We start from the raw sequence: 22,624 nt of genomic DNA on the forward strand, positions 1-22,624 counted from the left end.
CTGCCCTGGGCACGGCCTCGTGGTCTCCAGCCCCCTCACATGTAACGGTGCCCCTGCACTGTCACCCCCATGGCCGGAGCCGGGGGAGCCTGGGGCCTGTCGGGTCGGGGGGCAGCGTCCTCAGAAGTGGCCCACTCTGGAGGGGCTCAGTCGAGGGGGGCCGTGCAGGGGCCCCACATGCAGGACCTTGACGGGGTCACCTGGGTGCAGAGGCCAGGACGGCGGCCAGCCCGCAAGAGACAGACCCGCCGTGTCCCGGCCCCGGCTCCTGCACAGGCTCTAAGGTGCCTAAAGTGAGATCGCCATGGAGGGGAGGGGGGAGCAGTCTGTCAGCGGGGGTGTGCAAGGAGGGCTGCTGACCCGCCGCTTCCAGCCCTGCCCCCCACGCCTGAACCCCGCTTCCATCCTCTGCTCCGGGTCTGGCTGCTCTCCGGCTCCCCATTGCTTCCGAGCTCAGTCCCAGCTCCCACTCGTGCCTGACCAGGTCCTTGTCAGAGACAGACTGGGCGTGGGTTTGCCCTGGACTGGGGTGGGGGGGTAGGAAGGAGAGGAGAGCCCCTGCCCCTGCGAGGTAGAGAGCTCGGATGAAGATCTGACGCGTCCAGCGGGAGGGTCAGTGGCGGGTCACCTGTTCCCTGCAGGGCCCGCCTTGGAGAAGGTGCTTCTGCAGGACGCAGGACTGGGGTGGGTGCAGGTCCTCCACTGTGCTGACAGGTGGCCCCAAGGCCCAGAAATGGCTTCTCACCCTGAAAGCCTCGCTCTGGCTCCTGAGGGAGGGCCCTGTGGCGGCGCTGCTCTGGACGGAGCCACTGAGGGGGACCCTCCGTGAGCTCGGGGTCGCGGTCGGGCTCCTCGGGAGATTCTGAACAACCTGGCGCTGTTCATACCTGCGCTCAAACCCCTCCCTCCGAGTTCGGGGCCCCACCAGGGTGGCAGGGGGATGGGCGCGAGGCCCGTGAGGGCCTGCGGCGTCGGGATCTGAGGGAACTTTCCCCGTAGGGGGGGCTCCAGCCACGGGAGGGGCCCCCCCAACCCGCTCGAGCTCGCCCCACTCACACGCAAACCCCACCATCCGTACACACCCGTCAGCTTCCCGGGTGTGTGCGCAGACACCAGTCACACGCACCGTCGGACACACTCACTCACCCCCCGGTGCCCACCTCCCTCCCCTGCCCTTCCACACCGAAGCTGGAGTTCCCCACCCAGGGCTGGCTGCGTCACTCCCAGGGCCTGTGACCCCAGCGCCACCCCTAAACCAGACATCTAAAACCCCAAATCCTTCCCTAAATCCCACAGTAGAAACCCACTACAAACAAGCACTGGGATTTTTTTCCTTTGCAGAATTTTTTTTTTAGTGGACAGACAGTCTTTTTTTTCTTTCTCGTTTTACAGCAAACATTGCAAATATAGAAATATTTTTCTATACAACAGGACGACAGGAGCACACACAGCCCCCGGCCACCCCCGAGCCGTCCCCAGGCACAGCCCCCCTCCTCGAGTCCCGCAGGGCTCCGGGACCTTCCTGGAGGCCACTCGGCCGCCTGCCTTCGCTCTGCCCCTCTTTGGTGGCCTCCGGAGGTGGCAATGAAGAGACGGACTAAACAGTCCACAAAAAACCACGGACGGAGATCATGCGAGGAGCCAAGTGGCCACGCTGGCCACGCCCCCCAGGTCTAGTGTTTTATCTTTTTAAGAGAACTTTACTTTTAATATATTTTTTTAAAAAAGAAAATAACGAGAGAAGAGAGGGAAAGAAAGAAAGCAGAGAAGAATCAAAAGAGAGAATAGATAATGAAAAAAAAACCCCCACCCCCCATCCCTAAGACACAGTTTTTCGAAGTCCCTTGTGTGTGTGTCTGTGTGTGGGGTGTGTGTGGTGTGTGTGTGTGTGGTGTGTCTGTGTGGTGGTGGTGGTGTGTGTGTGGTGTGTCTGTATGGTGGTGTGTATGTGTGTGTGTACGGGCCCGCTCACACCGGTGAGAATGACTCAGGGCAGGTACACGTGCTCGGCCACGGTTCACCTCCCGTTCATACTGTCAGTGCCCCCTCCCCACTTCCTCTGCAAAGCCCAGGGCTTTAACAGCTGCTAGCGTGTGTGTGTGGGTGTGTCCCGTGGGTCTCTGGGTTACAAACAGCTGCAGTGGCTCTTGTGTCCTTTTTGGTCCAGTGGGCATCACGAGTTTCGGGGAGGGCGCGGGCACCGGGCGCCTGGCGGGGGGGGGGGCTCAGGACTTGTGCTGTGCGGACACGCCCTTCCAGTAGTCCAGGATGTCGTGCAGGTCCTCATCTTGGGCGAACTGGACCTTCTTGCGCAGGGCGTGGCCGGCCGCCACGAACTCCCCGTTGTCCTTGTGCCGCCGGCGGCTCAGTCTGAAGCGCTCCCAGATGCTCTGGGAGGCCCTGCAGGTGTATTCGGGGCTGGAGGAGTAGCTCAGGTTATGGTACTGTGGGGACAGCTGCGAGTAGGCCAGGTCGCGGGGCCGCGGCCGGGTCAGCGGCTCCAGGATGGACGCCTTGCGGCCGCCGGGGCCCTCATGGGGCAGGGGCGTCTCGGCGGGGTGGGAGCCGGGGTACGAGTGCCGGTGCTCACCGTACTGGCGGCTCTTCTCAGCCTCGGCCCGCAGCACGGCGGCCGCGGGGGTCACAGTGAGGATGGCGTCGGCCGCGGGCGAGCTCTTCTCGATGTACTTGGCCTCGGCGGCCGCGGCCTTATGCGCCCCGGCGGCCTCGGCGCGGTAGGGCCGCGGGCTGCGCGCGGAGCCGCTGGACGAGGTGCTGGCGCGCGGGGCCCCGGGGGCGGCCTCCGCGCTGTGATGCCGCTGCAGGCTGTGGCTGAAGGCGTCCTTGTAGGCGGGCGCCAGGAAGCCGTGCTTGCCGGCCAGCGGCTCGGACAGCAGCACCAGCTGCGGCTCAGCCGCGGCCCCCGCCTTGCCGCCCTGGAAGGAGGTGGACTCGGACTTGAGGGCATCGATGCAGTTGTTGATGATCTGGTTGACCTTGTCCACCTCCTTGGCGATGGTGGAGATCTCGGCCACCGAGCTGCGGCTGTCGGGGCCCGGCCCCCCGTCCCTGCGCTCCGCCTGCCCCCCTGAACGCACCTCCAGGTAGCTGCCCTTGCTGGCCTTGGGCGTCTCGCCGCCCTCCGCCAGCTTGTACTGCTCCAGCTCGCCGGCGGCCGCCGGCAGGTACGGCACGCGGGTCACGGCCTCGGGGCCCAGCAGCGGGCCCTGGGACAGCGGGGCCAGGCCGGGCGCCTCCATCTCGGGCCCGTACTTGAGCTCAATGACCGTCTTCTGGAGGCTGCCGGCCGCGGCCGCCGCGGCGGCCTTCTGCTGCTGCTCCTCCCGGCGCCGCCGCCGCCGCAGGCAGTAGTAGACGGCGCCGAGCACCAGCACCATGCCGAAGAGGCAGCCCAGGACGGTCATGATGTAGCGCGTGGCCGTGGAGGAGCCGGGCACGGGGCCCGGCGGGCTGGGCGGCTTGGGCAGGCAGATGGTGAGGCAGGTGTGGTTGTGATGCAGCCCCGAGCTGGTGGAGACCACGCAGTAGGTGTAGTTGGTGAGCGCGTAGAGGTTGGTCAGGCGGATCTCCTCCTGGGCCCGGGTCAGCCTGGACACGGTGGACGACCTGCTGTTGTTGAAGTGCTCCAGCGTGTACATGCGGTTGAACGGGCTGGGCAGCTGGACCGTGATGGTGGCCGAGTTCTGCGTCAGCTGCGTGACCTTCATGAGCGGGCGGGCCTCGGCCTGCGGGGCCAGCGTGGGCAGGGCCACCAGCGGCGTGGTGCCGTCGCCGGAGAAGCACTCATCCTCGGCGCAGGGGCCCTCGCTGGGCTCCGCGGGCGGCGCGGGGGGGGGCGGCGGCGGCGGCGAGCGGCCGGGCGCCGGGCGGGTCTCGGCCGCATAGGAGGCGTCGGTGCACACGGACTGCAGCTTGCTGAGGACGCTGCGCTGGCCGTGGCGGCCCTGGCCCAGGAGGGAGTAGCCCGAGTAGAGCGGCGGCGACTCGCACTGCACGCGGTCGTAGGTCTGCGTGGCGTTGGTGAAGGCCGCCAGCCAGCGCAGGAAGCCCAGCAGCTCGCAGGAGCAGTAGAAGGGGTTGCTGTAGAGCTCGCACACGGACAGCTTGGCCAGGCCCGCGAAGGTGGCGCTGTGCAGCCGCTGGATGCGGTTCATGGACAGGTCGACGTTGACGATGTTGGGGCACTCCCAGAAGGCGCCGGGCGCCACCACCTCGATGAGGTTGGCCTGCAGGTACAGGTACTCCAGCTTGCTCAGGCCGCGCAGCACGCCCTCCGTCAGGTTGCGCAGCCGGTTGTAGCCCAGCTGCAGCACCTGCAGGTTGAACTGGCCCGAGAAGGCGCCGTCCTCGATGTAGCCGATCTCGTTCTTGGTGAGGTTGAGGTACGTGAGGTTGCCGAAGCGGCTCAGCGCGGCGTACTGCACGCTGCGGATGCGGTTCTCGTTCAGCCGCAGGTCCACGACGGTGCTGTTTATCTGCTGCGGGATGGCCTCGTAGGGCGGCTGGTTCTGGCTGCAGATGGCCAGCCACACGAAGCCCTTGTCGCCCTCGATCAGCCAGCAGTCGCCGCGCACCAGCCCGCCCGCGAGCAGCAGGGCGGCCGCCGCCACGCACGCCCAGGCCCACGGCGCAGCCTGCCGGCACCCGGCCATCGGGACCAGCCCTGCGGGAGCGCCCGCTCGGCCTGCCCGGGGGCACGGGGTGGCGGGAGGGGAGGGCGCCCGCGCTCTCAGGGGCGCACCGGGCCGAGCCGCATGGCCGGGCGGCCCGAGTGCTGGGGGCGGGGGGAGCGCCTCCCTCACGGCCAGCCGCCTCTCGCCATCCGCCGGCGTCCTGCCGGAACCGGGGCCTCCTTCCCCATCGGCCCGGGCGTCCTCCAGCTCCAGCCGGTCCTGCTGCAAGACAAGAGGGGAGAGGGCGGTCAAGTGCGGCCCTGGGCCCAGTCCCGCCGAGCTGCCCCGGGCAGTGAGGGAGGAAACGCAAGGGGGCTCGGTGCCGGACCGCAGGCTGACCTCTGTGCCCTGAAGCGGGAAGCATGGGCTGAGCCCGAGCCCCACGTCCGCCCCCTCACCAGTGACCCCATGTGTCAGATGAGCAAACCGAGGCCCAGGGACAAGGCTAAGGTGCTTGGCTGACCGGCGATGGTGGGGGAGGGGCCGTGTGACAGATGCTCTGCGCTGCCCCCTGAAGGCCTGGGGTGGCACTGCGGCCGCCTAGGAGGGCACTCAGCCCCTCCCAAGGGTCCTCGGCTGGCTGCGCAGGAGCCTTCCAGACCCCTCTCAAGCGAGGAGCCAGGACGGCGAGGTCCTGGGTCCGCGTTCTCGGGCAGTGTGACCCGGGTACCTCGTGCCCCTTCTGGGCCTCCGCTTCCCCGAATGAGCCGGCTGGACGCTGTCTGTAGCTTTCCATCTGGCTCCGGGGACCCATGGCCTGTCACCGCCCCACGTCGGTGGGCCCTGGCGGAAAGGCCTGGAAGGACGGTGCCGCCCCCTCTTCGCCAGGCTCCGATGAGCACACCTGGGCAGCCCTGACCCCTCCCATCTCTGATCTCTGCCCCCACCAGACCCCGCGCGTCTCCAGGGCAGGCCTCCCCACCCCCGTGTCGGCACGCGTGCCGAGGCTGCGACGGTCATAGTACAGGGCAGCCGTCCGGGATGAAGCCGGTGCCTGTGGGGCTCACGTGCCGCGGGCTCCCGCTGCGCCTGGACGCGCCCCCCCTCCCCAGCCCCGGCCAGCGCGGGACTCACCCTCTGCCCCTCGTATTTCTCCCACGGGACAGACAAGGGCGTGTGTTTGCCGGTTACTCTTCGGAGTTGCAGCGGCCTCTGTGACTGCCCTGTGGCCTGGCGGGCAGCCAGCTGAGTGTATTTCACTGATATTGACGTTTGCCACTAGCCTGCACTGAGGTGGTTTAAATTAGGAGAAAAAAATAATGATGTGAAATGGATTTTCCCCCCTTTGGAAACTTCACGAAGAACAGCTTTGATCTGGCTCCTGGGGCAGAGTCTTTCCGAGTTAGTTAAAGGGAGGGGAGAGCTCAGAAGGGGCTGGGAGAGTTCCTGTGGGGCCACAGCAGAGCCCAACCGGGGCTCGGCCCAGAGTCGCTGTGTGACACCCAGCAAAGCACAGGGCCTCTCTGGGCCCAAAGGGAAATGGCTGGAGGAGGGAGCAGCCTGCGGTTTGCCTGGGTCTCCCTCGCCTCAGGAGGAAGCCTTGCAGGGGATGCTGGTGTCCCTGCGTGGTCCATCTTGTGACGTGAGATCTACAATCCCAAGGGGCGTACTTGGAGTTCATCGCCATCACACCTCCCAGCGCCTGTTGGCCTGTGCAGGCCCTTTCCTCCCCACCGGTCCCCTGCCCCATCCGTCCAGGTGCTGGGGCTTAGGTCCCCCGGGCACCCCAGAGGCCAAGAGCGGGCGGCCGGGCAGGCTGCAAGTGCGTCCAGGCGGTGTTTGGAGGTGGGGATGGCTGGCGGGGCAAGGCGCCAATCAGAGTCTGGCTCCGGCCTCCGGATGGACACGGACGGAGCAGTGAGCCCGTCAGGGCAAGCGCGGCGCCTGGGCAAGGCTGATCATAATCGCCTTTAATCTCTTGCTCAAAATAACTCAAAGTCAAGTTAAGGAGGATCACAGGGCCTAAAGAACCCTTACCACAGGCAGGCGTGGTTGGGGAAGACGGGCCCCAGGGCTGGCCCAGCCTCTCGCTGCCCCACGCCCAGGGCACCTGGGCACCAGGTGGCTGGAGAGCCACGTGCACGTGTGCTCGCACGCACAGGGCAGAGGTATGTTCCACACTTGCTGGGACCCACGTCAGCCCGTGTGCGTGGACCCGTGTGCCTTCAGACGGACGCGGCTCCGCCCGAGCGCTCGAGGGTGTGCGGGCCCCTGCGGCCCTCCTCCCGGCGTGACAGTCTAGGAACTGCGCTCAGGGCTGGCACCTGTGAGCGGCAGGTGCCTCTGGAGCCCAGCCTTGCCTCTCCCCACGCCCCATCCGGGGGCCTCCTCCATTGGGCCGGCCCTCACGATGAAGGACGGAGGGGGGCAGGGACGGGTCCCGGGGCTCCTGTTGGGCCGGCCCGCCCTCAACTCTGCGCATCAGACCTGGCCCTGGAGCCCGGGCCGGGCGGGAGCCAGGCCTGCGGGGACACAGCCCTCCCTACCCGCCCGGCCACAGGCAGGAGCATCGGCTAGGAGTGTGGGTGCCACCCTGGTGGCTGTTCCCCAGCCAGCGTAGCCTCCGCCCCTCACCTCAGCCTGGCAGGGACCCCAGAGTTCTGTTGCACACCTCACACAGGGGAAACTGAGGCCCAGAGGGCCTCCCCGAAGGTCACACAGTGAGCCAGCCCGTCCTCCTGTGGAGGAGGCCCCTCAGGCCACCGTGCGCTGCGTCAGCAGGAACGCCCCGGTGGGGGGCCAGGATACCGCCCCCGGCGTCTGAGAGCCCCGTGAGGACTGGGGTCCTCGGGAAGCGGCTGCCCAGGGAACTGGCCGAGTCACTGAGAAAGGTTCTGAACAGACCACGGGGCCCGCTCCTCCTCTCGTGCTCAGGCACGCATCACGCTCCCGCCCCGTCCATCCCCGGTTCGCTCCCACACCCCTGCCCCCCCCACCGCGCACAGCAAGCCTCTGGCCGCACAGCTGTTTCCAGGATGGCTGCAGAGCGCGTGCGCTGGGGGCAGGGCGCAGAGACCTGTCCCCCAACCTGCCAGCACCCCAGACTCACGGTCCCAGTACAGGTGGAGCCGCAGGGCCCTGGTCCCTCATCCTGCCCTCGCTGGTCCCCGGGCCCCATACTTCAGAGAGATGCAGGGGTGGAGGCCGCCTTCAGGGGGCCCTAGGTACAGCCGACGTGTGCTCCCCGCTCCTGCATCGTCCCCCCGGCTCCCGTCCCCACCCGCGGACTCCGCGATAGTACAGGTGGTCTATGTGTGTGCTGTCCAACAGGGCGGCTACTGGGCACAAGCAGTGGGGCAAGTGGTATTGAACACACAGGTCTAGAACCTTCCATAAAGACAGCAGCTTGACCTGAGCACCCTCCGGCCACGCCCCTCTCCCTTCCCCCCCCCACGATGCCGCGGTTCCACCCCCACCCCCGCCCCTCCAGGGCAGCATGCATCCCCCACAGCCCGAGCCGCCTCCCATCGAGGTCACTAGTGCTCCAGAGGGAGCACTAGTGACCTCTGTCCTGCCCGCTCCACTCCTCTTTGTCCCTTTTGCAGCCTCTGGGCGGCCCCTGGCCCAGGTAACCGGCCACCCCTTCCTGGAGCACTTCCTGCTCTGGGTCCCTGAGCCGCCACGCTCTCCCGCCCTGGGCTCCTCCGCTAGCTGCTGGCCCCTCTGCCGGCCCCCTCCCTCGCCCTGACCTCTCACTGTGCCTGTGGCCAGGCTCTGCCCTCCCTTCCCCGCGGTGCTGTCACCCCTCCCTTGGCTTCAGTGCTCTCTCCACGCGCCTGCCCCACCCCGCCCGCCCACCTCGCCAACCTTGACGCCCTGGACCCCAGGCTCACAGACGCAGCCGCTTCCCCCTCGAAGTGCGCAAGCCTCCTCCACCACCCACCACGTTCCCCAAACCACAAGCCGGCGGGTCGTCCTCGAGTCCCCTCGCCCCCCACCCCAAACCCAGTCCCGCAGCAACAGTGTCCGCTCCACCTCCAAACCGGGACCTTCGCCTCCCGCCACGCACGCTGTGGCCACCCCGGGCCAAGTTGTCCCCATCCCTCGTGGGACAAAGGCCATCGCTCCAACCTTGTGGCACCCACGATCCACTCCCCCGCACAGCCAGGGGGACCTGGAGAGCCCTCACGGGATCCCACTGTCCCGCCCACAGCCCTGATGACAGCCATCCTTTCCTCCCACATGGGGAGCAAAACCCAGGGTCCTGCCCCACCCGCCGCCGCTGCCCGTTCTCAACCCACCTCCCTGCCCCCACCCCCTTCCCTCCAGCCACCGGGCCGCAGCACCCCTGTTCCCGCCTGGAGAGCTCTTCCTCCGGCTGTCCGATCAGAAGAGGCCCCTTCCTCTCCCCCGAATCCCAGAGCCGGCGGCCTCCCCATCTGAACTCGTGCTCCCGGCCCCGTCACCCAGTTCCCAGCTCTGCCCAGCACTCATCTCCCCGATGTTTCCCTTGTTTATTTTATTATTCACTTCTGGAGTAAAGATCCTCTCCCCGCTGGGATGTAACCCCAGAGCAGGAGCCGTGTCCTGTTCTCTGCTGTGATATCCCAGGCCCGGACCAGCGCCTGGCACATGGGAGCAGCTCAGCAGGGAACGTCTGCTCCGTTTTCTCATCTGCAAAAACAGGGTAGAAGTGCGTCCTTCCCGAGGGCCGCTGCTTTCTCACAAATCACCTTCCTTTGCATTTTGTCGGGCCAGCGGGAGCTGTCACTACCCTCTGGAGGGCCTCGGGCTGCCTGGGTTGCCCCTGGTCTGCAAATCCCAACACGCCCGATAGGACCAGCAATGTGTGTCCGACGTCCTCCCTCTGCCAACACCCCCCTGCACGCATGCCCAGGGGCTCTGTGCCCCCTGCGCCCCTCGCCCAGGTGGACGGAGCCCCGAGCACAGTCACTTTCAGAGCCATCACATCCTCACCCTCATGGCAGTCCCACAAGGTGAGGGGACAGGGACACCCACCCTGCCCTCCGGGCCCAGGTGAGAAGCCTGAGGCCCCGCGAGTGAAGGGACCTGCGAGGTCCCAAGACCAGTCAGGTGGGAAGCCCACCGGGGCCACTCGGCCGCTGTCTCAACAGCCACCTCTGTCACCGAGGACGTACGACGGGGTCAGCATGTGTGAGGCTGGCACCGAGATCGTTCTGTCGCATCAACTCCAGAGCCCGGGTCGCCGATAACGAAATGAAGAAATATGGTGGTTCCAGGCTTTTAAACTCCTTACGACCAGATTTGCATAATCACCACGGCCATGTGGGAAAGGAGCACATCCGTCTAAAAAGACTGTTCCTCTCCCCGATCGCCAAGCCCAGACAAGAGGCCGGGGTGCTCTGAGGATTTTGCTGATGGACAGGACTTTCCACCTCCACACGGACGCTCAGGCCGAGGGCCAGGGGCTCGGGGGAGGCAAGGAGATTGGTGGAAAGTTATAGATGGATAACTTTTTGCCGCTCCAACGTTTTGCCAACACATTGTGTTCACTGCTAACGTTTGTCTGACCCTATAGCCTGGCTCCGCTGCAGAGCCCACGGGTCATGACGGGCACCTCAGGCAGGCCAGGCCACGAGGCAGGCGGATGACCCCACCCAGCCAGACCAAGTGTGGGAGCGGCCGCCCACCTGAAAGAGGCACAGAACCATCTCGGGCTTCAGGTTCCTGGGCCAGGACGAGAATGCTGGCTCAGCCGTGCTCTGGCTCTGTGGCCTTGGGCCAGTCACTCACCCTCTCTGAGCCCGTTTCCTCCCCTGTCAAATGGTAGGTCCCCCAAGGGTTACAGTGAGGCTGCCATGGCCAGATCAGGGAGGCCTCCGGTGCGTTGCCCGGTACAGGGGTGCTCTGTAGACCCTTGTAGCCTGCTGCAGCTGTGCCCCTGGCCTCGTGGATGGGGGAGGCATTCTAGGCAGTTGGGCGAGGGGGGGGCAGCAGGCCGCTGGACGCTCTCTGTGGGTTTTACTTCAGCAAGCCGCCCACTCTGGGGGGTATACGGGGGCCCCATGGGGGCCGTCCTGGGCTCAGCACCCACCTAGAACCTGCCCCACTGCCCACTCCCGCCCTGTGTGTCCAAGGAGGCTGGCACGGGCTCGCATGGCAGGTGGTCCAGCAGTGCTGACTCAGCGGGGCTGGACCCTCAGGACTTGGCCACGGGGTCGGGTCTGGCAAACCCCTGACCTCAGCTGGCCCCGGCCTTGTCCTCTGGGAGGACATGAGGTGGCGGGACCAACCCCTGCACCCCGGCCCCCCACCCCGCAAGGATGCGGACGGTGTCGGCAAAGGTCAAAGGACGGGGCCCAGAAAGGGGCTGAGTGCCCAACACTCCTGCCAGTCGACCTTGGGTGGGTCCACGGGGCCCCACTGGGCCTCAGGGCCCTCACCCTGCCCATCCAGAGGCTGTGACGAGCACGTGTGCAAACAGAGGTCACGACCTCTCACTTCCTCCAGGATTCCCCACGTATTGAGCGCCTACTGTATGCTGACCCGCTTCTCCCATGTCTTGTTACCCAACAAGCCGGCTGCGGAAACAGAGGCCCAGAGAGGGAAAGGCATTTGCACGGCCAGAAACACGATTCTCCCAAAGTGAGGTCAGAGGACCACAGCATCTGCTTGTTCAAAAGGCCCCGGGAGGGGGCGGGGGCGCAGGAAGGGCTCTGGGGCTGGGGTCTGTCTCCTGGGAAGATGCCATCCGCTGCATCCCTCCTCCCCCCAGGCCCGAGGCTCCAGGCTGCTCTGGAGTTAATTAGGGACCCAAACATTTAATGGTCTGCCGTGCTTCCACTGGGCATCTTTTTAAATTAAAAAACATGATGTACAGCATCGCTGGAGAGAAAAATCACTTTGCAGTGGCTTCCTGCTCGGTCGCTCGCAGGGACACGGGGGTGAGGGTGGCTGGCCGGCCTCCGGGGAGGAGGGATGACGGGAGACCCTCTCGAGGAACACGGGTCCACCCCGCGCTGTGGACGCCTGGCACTGTTCCCCATCACACCCTCAGAGCCCCTGCAGCTAGGAAGTTCTATCTTTAGTCTGCGAACCTCTCCACTTGTTTTGAGGGAGGGCTGGTCTGAGACTGAAAGCAGAGACTTGCTGGATCTGCTCCTCCCGGTAGAACGCTGACAGCCAAGAGCCCTTTCTGACCAACTCCGAGCTCGGGTCCGTCCCCACCCTGAGCTCTGATCCCAGCCTGGCAGGAGGGCAGGGCGGCGGCGTAGGGCTCTGGAAGGGACCTTAGGGGAGACCGAGGCACGGGTCCGTCTCTGTCCTCCACCCCCCAGACACTCACAGGGCCCGGTGGCCGTTTCCCACCTCCTTCACGGGGTCAGGCCTCTGCACACGTGCGCCCTGCAGCACGTCCCGTTGCTATGGTTATTTAATCAAAGCATACTTCCTGGCCACGATTAATTGTATTGAAGGTTTGGGGCACGGTTTTGGAGTGGAGATTATAAATGAGCAATTAGCCCGCAAACGCTAAATTAATAAGGGAAATAATACACCAAGCAAAGTCAGTCTGAGAAGTCTCCGCAACGGAGTACTCAGGACACGTCGGCGGTGCCCAGGCTGGCCGTGCTGCAGGCTGTGCCTGCGGCGCCCTGTGGTCAGGGGGCAGCTCGGCACGGTGCCCTCAGCAACGGGGTGTTTCCACGTGGGAAACGGGAGAGCCGTCATCACACCGGGGATTCTGACCACCAGCGACGCCTTCCCACGCCTAGGGCCCTCTCGCGCAGCCGGGCATTCAGAGTGTACGTTGTCCCCGAGTCCACGGCTGGTACCGTCAGGTCCCAAGAGGCCCTGTCCTTCCAGGAGGCTCCCCTCCACCACCCACCCCTCACATGCCAAGCATTCGCCCCACGAAACCTGTCAGAGGCCGCTGCCTCCAGGCCCCCGTGTTCCCGGGATGAACAAGCCTTGCCGGGTCCGGCTAGGCTGTAAGAACGAAACTGTGCACTGCGTGGCCTCAGCTCACACCCTCTCCTGCAGCTTCCAGAGGCGAGGCCAGCACCACGGCCAGGCCTGGGCCACAGACTCCTGTTAATTTGTGTGTCATCACATACAAATCACACACGCGTGCGCACACACACACGCGCGCACACAGCTTGGGGACGCCGAGCTGTCCCGAGACCACACGTCTGCCTCTATCTGCATCCTTACATTTAACTTGCAGTCCACCTGGAAAAGTATTTCTCGGGTGTAAAGAAAGATAAAAATTGATGCCCCCCAAACCCCTGGAACAGGCACCCAATCGTCCTGACATCTTCTGCTGAAGAATCCACTCCCTGCACTTGACCCGTGATGCTCCGGCCCGCACCCCGGCGGGACTGTACTTTCCACAGGGCACAGCTGGTCAAGCCTGTCCCCCTCCTCCCCCCTGCCACCCCGCGCACCTCCCCAGTTCCCCCCCATGAGCCCACGTCTCCAGCGGGCCACCCAGGCCCGGCGACGGTGCCTGCCTGGCCCTCACCGTTACTCCGCTTGTCCTACGCGGCAAAGAGTAACTTGCACATCTTCCATTTTCTCTGAGACGCCGTTTCCTCCGCCTGGAACCCTAACCCCGCCCATCACCCCAACCACCCCCTGCCAGGCGTTCTCTGTTCAGACTCCAGGTTGGAGCTGGGGACTCCCCTCGGTAATCCCAAAGCTGCCCGTGCTGGCCCCACCGCGACCCCACACTGCAAAGACCAGACCCCCTGTCTCTCCCCACCAGCGTCAGATCCCAGGCAGAAAGCCCTTGGCCAGCAGGCCCGGGTCCTGTCTGCCTTTCCAGGCACAGAGTAGGAATGGATGCCCACTAAATTCGTGAGAATACTCAATCCACAATCACCCGTAAAGGAGAACAACCGCGTGTCGTGGTCTTCCGGGGATGCCCTCTATTAATGCCTCTTGTTCCAGAGTAATTATTAACAGATCCCCTCTCACTTGCAAATTATTCCCATTTGGGTGATAACTTGTTCCATGGTCACCCTCTAAGGAGGCCTCTGTCTGGGGACTATTCTGTTCCACTGACCACGCCCTGTCCCGGACACACCAAAGCAGCACCGGCCAGACTGCCCGTCGTTAAAAGGTCTACAAATAACCAACGCTGGAGAGTGTGGAGAACAGGGAGCCCTCCTACACTGCGGGTGGGAATGTAAGTTGGTGCAGCCACTATGGAGAACAGTATGGAGATTCCTTAAAAAACTAAAAATAGAATTACCATATGACCCAGCAATCCCACTCCTGGGCATATATCCAGAAAAGACGAAAACTCTAATTTGAAAAGACACATGCACCCCTATGTTCACAGCAGCACCGCTGACAATAACCAGGTCATGGCAGCAACCTAAATGTCTATCAACAGATGAATGGATAAAGAAGATGTGGTACATATATACAGTGGAATATTACTCGGCCATAAAAAAGAATGAAATATGCCATTTGCAGCAACACGGATGGACGTAGAGATTATCCTACTAAGCGAAGTAAATCAGAGAAAGACAAATACCCTATGATATCACTTATATGTGGAATCTAAAATAGGACACAAATGAACTTTTATGAAACAGGAACAGCCTCGCAGACATAGAGAACAGACCTGTGGTTGCCAAGGGAAAGGGGGGGATTGGGAGTTTGGGATTAGCAGATGCAAACTGGTACATACAGGATGGGCAAACAACAAGGTCCTACTGTAGAGCACGGGGAACTATACTCAACATCCTGTGATAAACCATAATGGAAAAGAATATGAAAAGTCTATACGTATAACTGAATCACTTTGCTGTACAGCAGAAACTAACACAACACTGTAAATCAACGAGACGTCAATAAAAAAAAAATAAATAAACCACTGTCTCTATAACAAGCTCCCGTATCTAGGAGGCAAGGCATCCTTTGCACATTCTTCTAGGTCAACTCTTAGAACGATTTTATCTCGCTCTTCAAAACATGCCACCAAGGTGCGGACGGGAGTGCACGGAACCCAGAAATTAATTTTGGAAGAACCTGCAGGTTTTATAATATTCCAACACGGCTTATCTCACTCTTCTTGTTTTCTTTGGTATCTCTCAGGAAAACTTTACAGACTGCCTCACAATGACCCTAATTTTTCCTTGTAAATGCATTCCTAGGAATCCCACGGAGGTTTTTTTCGTTGCCATTGTGACTAGGGGCTGTTTATTTCATTACGTTCTCCAACTAGCTGCTGCTGGTACAGATAAAAACTATTGATTTGTGTATGCCTGTGTTCTGTGCAGCCCAGTACCTTCACCAAGTTCTCATATTAAATTATTTTTTCACTCGGTTCTTTTGGGTTTCTGAGGTCTCAAATCACATTGTCTGCAAATAATTACAATCCTTTCTTGTTTCCCGTTTAATTCTGTTTCATGTCTTATTGCTACGTCCAGAATATCTGGACAATGATAAAGGGCACTGTTGGGGTTTTTTGCATAGAAGTTTTTGAATTGGAATCATTAAAAATCTCATCGTTTGGAATGACACTGGCTGTTGAATTGAGACACAGATTCTTTACTGTGATAAGAAAGTGTCTTTCTAGTTCTATTTTTAGCGGTTACTTTAAAATCAGAAAGTGGTGCTGGATGTCATCACATGCCTTTTGTCACTTATTAACAAGGCATTAGGGCTGAGCTGCTCATACTGTGTATTATTGTATTAACAGATTTCTCTGCTATTAAGCCATCACTGAATTCTTTCAATAAATCCTGCATAATCAGGGCAGATTCTCTAATATTTTGTGGGACTGAATTTGTCTGTGTCTTATTGAGGACTTTGGATCCACTATTCATGGGCGAGATCCCTCTGGGGTTTCATTTCCTGGACCATCTTCACAGTTTGGGTGGGGCTTGGGGCCCTCCTCACATCTACCTGGGATGATTTCCCCCAGAGAGATTGCTTCTGATGGAGGCCTCCTGGTTCTACGAGCTCAGGGCCTCCACGGCAGATGTGCCCTGGACAGCCGTGTCAACAAATCCCATGAACGGCTTTGTAAAGTGCATGGCCGTTTTATCAAGTGAAACGTCACCCCTGACTCGTCTTTTGCTCATTCCGGGTTTACACGAGTCAGGGTCGGCTCAGAGCAGGGTAAACAGCAGAGGAAGCTCCGCCGGGAAAGCTTATGACAGGCATCTCATCTGGTGACTCCAGCACTGGCCTCCAGGAGGACAGGGAAATGCGGGAAGGGCTGCCTCGGAGGGAGACCCCAGCCCCCTCGGGTGACGTTAGGATTGCTCCACCACCCTCACAGGGCCTGCTGGTTTACGTTCCGCGTCATCTGTGTGTGGACAGATGGACATCACGTTAGGCTCAGATGAGTAAAAGACACAGACCTTCTCAGAACGCCCTCTGTAAATGAGGGGAAACCACGCTCCACACGGGAGGTGAGGCCACGGCTGCTACGGCAGATGGCTTTCCCAGAACTTCCCCTCCCATCTCGCCTGTGACGGGACCTGACTCCCCCTTCCACCACGAGGGGGGTCTCTCTCTGCACCCCTGGAAGCTGGGGGCCCCGACACCGCTCTGGCCAACAGCGCTGGCAGACGTGAAGCTGAGTCCGTCCAGGGCACAGCCCTCAACCAGCCTGCAGCCGTTTCCCGTCCCTTGGAAGAGCCGCCACCTAAAACCAGCGGCTTCCAACACGATGTGCTGGAGAAGCTGCTCGGGGGCGGAGGTGGGGGTGTGGGGGGCGAGCCACGGAAGCCCCCCTCAGGGCGCGTGAGGCCGCGGCGCTGACGGGAACCACGCAGCTGGGCCCTTCCCGAACTCCTGCTCCCAAAGCCATGGGCCAAACTCGGGCTCCCTTGTGCCCCCGAGGTTGGGGTCGCCCGTTACGCAACAGCAGTAACTGGCGCAGGGCTGAGCGCCGGTGAACAAGGAGGGCTGGGCCCCGTCCCCCAAGCCCTGCCGCCCCCTCTGTCAGAGGGCCCAGCTTTTCATCTTCAAGAACCCACGGCAGGACCCGTCTGTGCTGCCGGCAGTGAGGCGGGGAGTTCAGAAAGGGGGTCTGGTTTTGGGGGGTCAGGGAAGGCCGGTCAGTGTCTGAGTCACAGGGCGGCGGCCTGAGAGCGCCAGACCCTGAGCCGCATGGGACCTGGCCTGCTACTCACCAGCTGGGCCGTTTTGTGGAACTTTCTTACCTTCTCTGAGACTCAGTTTTACTTTCCTGACAAATGGAGCCATTGACAGCCACTCCCGGGGCCATCAGGAGAGTGGAGCGCAATGGTGTTTGTGAACACGCTGGGCTGGGCTGGGGGGAGGGGGCCTGTGTGTCCCCCACCCCCTCCCTTCACAGGAGGCGGGACCCCGTGATGCCATCAGACCCTCGGTCTCGGCTTCTGAGCCAGCACATCACCCAGCGCTTCTCTCTCTTCTGGAAAGTGGGAACAGTCACCGTACCCCACGTGCTCACTGGTTTGCACAAAGAACGCATGTGTCAGGTCCTCCCGGCACCCGAGCTCGAGGAGGGCTGTGGTCCAGGGGCAGAGGGACCAGGGAGGGTCTGAGCAAGGTCAGAAGGTGCGGCCAGGCCTGCGAGCCTGAGAGTCGGGGCGGCATCTTTCCCCGCGGGACATGGGGCTGGACCCAGACGGGGGGCTGCCTGCGGCATCTTTCCCCGCGGGACGTGGGGCTGGACCCAGACGGGGGGCTGCCTGCAGCTGCCCCCCTGCTCGCCCGGCCAGCTCTGTAAATCCCCGCCTCTCAGTCCATAAAAGATCCACCTCATAACACACCAAACATTAATTACGGCCAAAACGCCAGGACGGGGACCGGTCTGGAGGAGGCTGCTCTCATGCTAGTCACCGAGACGCTCTGGGGGTGGGGGTGGGGCTCCTGCTTGGGGCTCCGAGGTGAGCCTCTCCCCACGACACGGGGCTGGGGAGGCGGAAAGTGGAGGCCAGGGCGCCTGGGATCTGGGTCTGGCCCTGCCCTCCAGCTCTGGCCCAGAGAAGGATCGTGCAAAGGGCTGCTGCTTCCTCCTGACGGTCAAGAGTGGGGAAGGTGAGCCCACACCCAGGGCTCTCAGCCCCCCATCTCCGTCCCCTGCAAACAGGACAGAGGCCCACCCACGGCCCTCTCAAGTCCAAGGGGGTGACAGTAATGAGTAGCGGATGTGGCCAGAGCCTCCAGCCAGGCGGAGCCCGGGAAGGGGCTGGGGGCAGTGAGCAGAAGCCCCCCTCAGGGGCTGGGCAGCCAGCCTGGGTGGCGCGGGAGGTGTCTGCTGGAAGGTCACTGGGTCACTGCTGGAAGGTCCCAAGGAGGCAAAGGGAAGATTCAGCCTCAGTTACTTGGCCCTGAGCCTAAGGAGATCCCCCCACCAGAATAAAAGGCCCTGTCTCCGTTGTCTCCGGCTACCGCAGGAAGACCAAGGCTGCGCACTTCAGCCGCGCAGGTGGTGGGGAGACCTCGGCTGGCAGCCCTGGAGACTCGCACCCCCCCCATCTCAGCCCTGAACCCTGTGGCAACGACCCTCTTCCCACAGTCATTCATTCACTCAGTGTTTACTGAGTGTCTACTTCCAGGGACAGGACAAGGTCGCTGTCCCCATGGGTCACAGAATGTGTGTGAAGAACACACGATCGGATCGCACAGCCCTAACCCGACCCTGGACTTCAGTCATATCACCTGGTGCTGTGTGCCCCAGGGCAAGTGGCTCACCCACTCTGGGCTTTAGTCTCCTCATCTGTAAAATGACTCATGGAAAGCACTGACTACGGTTCCTGGCTCAACAAGCGTGAGTCACCCCAGAGGAGCAGAGGCGTCGTAAGACTGCACAGAACATGCGCCGCAGAGCAGAGACTCCGCTGAGGTGGGGGCATATCCCAGCCGACCCTGAGGACCCCTTGCTGCTCCGCGTGACGGGCTCACATCCCCCCCGCCCCAGCCAGCCTGCACTGACAGACAGCCTCCCCTCTAGGTGTGGGACACACGACCTCAGCCCCCATCTCCTGCTGGTCTGTACTCAGGAGGAAACGGGAGAAGAGGGGGCTGGGGGACCCTCCTGGGGACACATCTGACTGGCAGATCCCCCTGGACGGCGGGCCCCCTCTGCAGCAGCTCCCCACCCCAGGTCCCGGAGGCCGCCGTGTGGGGTGGGGTAGTCCTGCAGCAAGAGGCCGAGCGGGGCATGTGCTGCCGCCCGAAGGGCACGGGGAGCGAGGGGGGAGGGGCGGGGTGACACCCCACCCCCCGTGAGACAGAGGCATCCCCGGGTCCCCATCCCAGGGCCGCAGGCGGGGTGGCTGCTGCTGGGGTGGGGGGCACAGGGCGGGGAGGGGTCAGCCCCTGGCAGGTGGGGGCCTGCCTGAGACCCGCTGGGTGGGTGGGTGGGTGTGTGTGTGTGTAAGCCCCGCCCCACAGCGGGCAGGGGGCAGCGGCACAGCAGCTGGAGGACGGTCAGTGCTCCGCGTAACTGACGAGGCAGGAATCGGCCCAAGCCCAAGCGGGGTGTGAGGACGGCCTCCCTCCTGACAGCCCTTCCTCGCCGAGCTGAGTCCTGCCGCACCCCGCCGCCGTCTGCCGGGCGTCTGTGACTCTGCTCCTGGTTTGCAGGCCACACGCGCTGGTCACCGCCTGTTCCCCCGGCCAGTGCCGGGACCCGGGGGGCGGCTGTGGGCGGGATTTCAGGCAAGGCGGCCTCCCTCTGGCACGTGGTGTCGCCACCCCATTCCCTGGCTCCATCTCCCCTGAACGTGGTGCCTGGCCTCTGCTGCCCGCCGGGTATCGGGGTGCCAGGGGCAGCTGCCCCAGGCCCTAATCCCAGAGGGCCCCCGGAGGAGAGTCTGACATTCGTGGGGGCAGAGCGGTGGGCACTCACCGAGAGTGACACAGACCACGTCACTCAAAGCACCAGGGACGCCCCCAGTGGTGTCTGGGTGGTCCGCGGCTCTGTTCTCAAGGTGAGCAGCAGTTTGGACGAAGTCTGAGAGCCTGCAGGAAGGGGACAGACGCCGGAGGCCGGGACCAGGACCCAAGCATTCCCTCCAGCTGCAGTAACGGGTCAAATCCACCTCAGTGCAGTACGCGGGGCGAAAACATGCCAGGAAGGAGGTCACAGAGAAGCACGGCCCCACACCACTCACAGCGAAAAGACAGAGGCAAGAGGAGGCTCACAGGTAAATGCGGCGGCCTGAGAAGGTAACGCGGGCCGACTTAACAGAGGCATATCAGGCGGAACAGAGGAGGCGATGATCCGGCACTGCTCCAGAGGGTCGGGCTCCAGACCTCACACTCGCAAAGCACCTACTCTGCGCCGCTCTTCTGACAGCTTTACGTCTCGTTCACACTATGTATTTAAACCAATCTGGTGAAGTCAGTACTGTTATTGTCCATTTTACAGAAGAGGCACGGAGATGTCTATTAACTTGCCCGAGTTTCCACGGCTACTCAGGTGGGGCCGGGTTCAAACCCAGGCAGTCTGGCCCCAGAGCCTGTGTGTGTGACCACGCGTCATGGGGCCAACAGATCAGTGTTCCAAGGCGAGTGACCCTTGGAACCCTTGGTGAAGCGCACACGCAAAAGCCGGGGGTCCGAGGAGAGGCAGGAGGCAACGGGGGTGTTTGGCTCCGTCCCCACAGGGCGTGCGCAGGGCAGAGGGGCGGAGCCTGTGTGTGGACACCGCGTGTGACCACTGTCCCCCCTTGGAGGACTCCCAGGGCCAGCTGATGCGAGCCTGGGCCAGCCGGCCTCGCTGAAAAGCAACCGGGGCGGCACCGTGAAGGCAAAGATGCACGTGGCCCGTGAGCCCCAATCCCTGTGCTGCCTGCACCCCAGAGGAGCTGCGAGGGGTCCGAGGCCGTGCGCGACCGAACCGAGGGGTCCTCAGAGACCTGACTAAGCACGCGGCACGCGCCCGGTGAGCGCTACACGGCGGGGACGGGAGCCTCCGGGCCGCGCGCGCGCAGCCGCCCACCACCCGGGCCTCGGGGCGGGACGCGGGACTCCGCCCACCACCCGGGCCTCGGGGCAGGACGCGGGACTCCGCCCACCACCCGGGCCTCGGGGCAGGACGCGGGCCTCGTGCAGAGTGCAAGCAAAGAAGGCAGAATCAGCATCACACAACTTAGTGAAGGACTTACTCTAGCGGGGAGGGGAACAGGACGAGCCCTGGGGGTGCCGGTGCGGATGGCTGCACGCCAATGTGCTTAACGCTCGTGACCTGCACGCTTAGATGGTAACTTACCACCATTAAAAATTTATAAGGAAAAGGGGGGATAGGGTCTGAGAGGGGCACACAGAGGCTTCGGGCGGGGCAGGGGGTGGGGGGGGCACTTGAACGCGGCCCTCTGTCCCCTCCAGGGCTTCCCTACGACCCAGGCAGTGACTGGGGTTAGGGAGAGCTTTCATGGTATCTTCTTCATACCTCGGGCTGCATTAAATATTTTATAATTAGTGAAATATTTATTAGAGATTTCTTCAATATTTGAGACGTCTTAATATTTTATAAGAGATTTTAAAATGTTTTGAAAAGGAATGGGCTGCTGTGTGAGACTGAGCTCCCCGTCGCCAGAGGTGTGCAAAGAGAGGTAGGCATCAGAGCAGGCACTCACGCTGGAGCGGGGTGGGCTAGAGCAGTGGTTCCTAAACCAGGAAAACCACCAGGACACTTGTGAGCTTTAAAAACACAGCCCCCCCAGGACCCGACTCTGGTTTCTGTCTCAAGGCCCCACTGGCCTAGCTGGGGCACTGTCTGGTCTGTGCTTTGTTTCCAGGCCCCGAGGACCAAGCCCAGGCCACTCGGGCTGTTGACCAGCTCAGCCAGTCCCAGGGCTGGGGCAGAAGGCTGTCAGTTTCACAGCCGTTGAGCAGAGGATGACATGTACCAGCCCCGAACTTGATCCCTAGAGTTGCTGGCCAAGGGCCTTCCAGGACGTGTGATGCAAGGCTCCCACTGCACAGGTGGAAACACTGAGGCCAGAGAGGAGAGGGGTGTCAGGACCACGGGAGGGGGTTCGGCGAGGACGGAGGGCGGGCTGGAGCCTGAGCCTTCCTGCCTTCTTTCCGGGGCCTCTCTGTATCACAGGCTTCACGACCCCTGGTGGACAGAGCCACGCTGGTGACCCCCTGCAGAGGTCCCTCCGGCCAGGCCCGGCCTCCACCAGGTGCTGAGGAACCGTGTGACGGTTGAACTTGGCAGGCTGGGCAGGTGCATACGCTCTCTGCAACGGCTCCCGGGAGAGGCCGAATCCCTGTCTCACGAGCCGACAGCTCTGACGTGCCTGCCCGTCCCACCCGGTCGACAAAGCACTTAATGGTTCCTACGTGCCAGGAGCCCCGCCAGGGAGGCAGGGCAAACAGGGTGAACCGTCCAGCAAGGTGCCCGCCCTTGCTGTGCCGTCCCAGCGAGCTTGAGGAATCACATCAAGAGAACCTTCCAGCTCTGGCCTCTGCCCTCTAAGGGCCTGTACTCACAAGCCCAGAGAGGGCAAGGAATGTTCCCTGGGTCACACAACAAGGTCACAGCAGACCCAGGACGAGGGCCTGGCTGTCCTGAGCCCTTCTCCAGGGGGCTCCTCTGTACCTCCACCCCAACCCCGCGCCAGGACATCAGGGCCGCGCAGCGGCCCCGGGGCTGGGAGTCCAGGAGGAGGTCGTGCAAGCGATTAACACTGTAGCTGGTTCCCTTCTGCCTGCTCTTCCCCCACAAACAGGGTGCCAGAGCGGAGGGGCTGAGAGCTGGCTCTGCAGACGAGGTGCCACTCGCCAGATGAGGGCCTTGGGCACGCCGCTAAATGTCTGTGTCACTGCTTCCTCGTCAGAGAGCCCCAGAGGGCTGAGAGAATTATTATAATCACGCCAGATAACTGGCATCAAATGTTTGATTTTACAAGCGCTGAGGCACGTATTTAAATGCTATTCAACACAAAGCAACACGATGATGGGTCTTATTTGACAGACGAGGAAACTGAGGCACCACAAGGGCGAGGAGCACGTCAGTGGGTGGCCAGGCTGGGACCTGGACC

The 22,624-nt window shown here is 62.5% G+C and overlaps 1 protein-coding gene across 3 annotated transcripts in view; it reads right to left on the bottom strand.

The window, feature by feature from the left end:
* Nucleotides 1-1,477: 1,477 nt before the first annotated feature.
* ELFN1 (extracellular leucine rich repeat and fibronectin type III domain containing 1) overlaps nucleotides 1,478-22,624 on the bottom strand; it is a 69,832-nt gene continuing 48,685 nt past the window's right edge. For all 3 annotated transcript variants that reach the window (XM_079946226.1, XM_079946225.1, XM_079946227.1), the window contains exon 3: nucleotides 1,478-4,916. In XM_079946226.1, the coding sequence (XP_079802352.1) occupies nucleotides 2,226-4,673 (2,448 nt within the window). In that variant the 5' untranslated portion in view covers nucleotides 4,674-4,916 and the 3' untranslated portion in view covers nucleotides 1,478-2,225. The remainder of the gene's footprint in view (nucleotides 4,917-22,624) is intronic.

The sequence above is a fragment of the Stenella coeruleoalba genome (assembly GCF_951394435.1).
Source record: "Stenella coeruleoalba genome assembly, chromosome: 15".
NCBI lineage: Eukaryota > Metazoa > Chordata > Mammalia > Artiodactyla > Delphinidae > Stenella > Stenella coeruleoalba.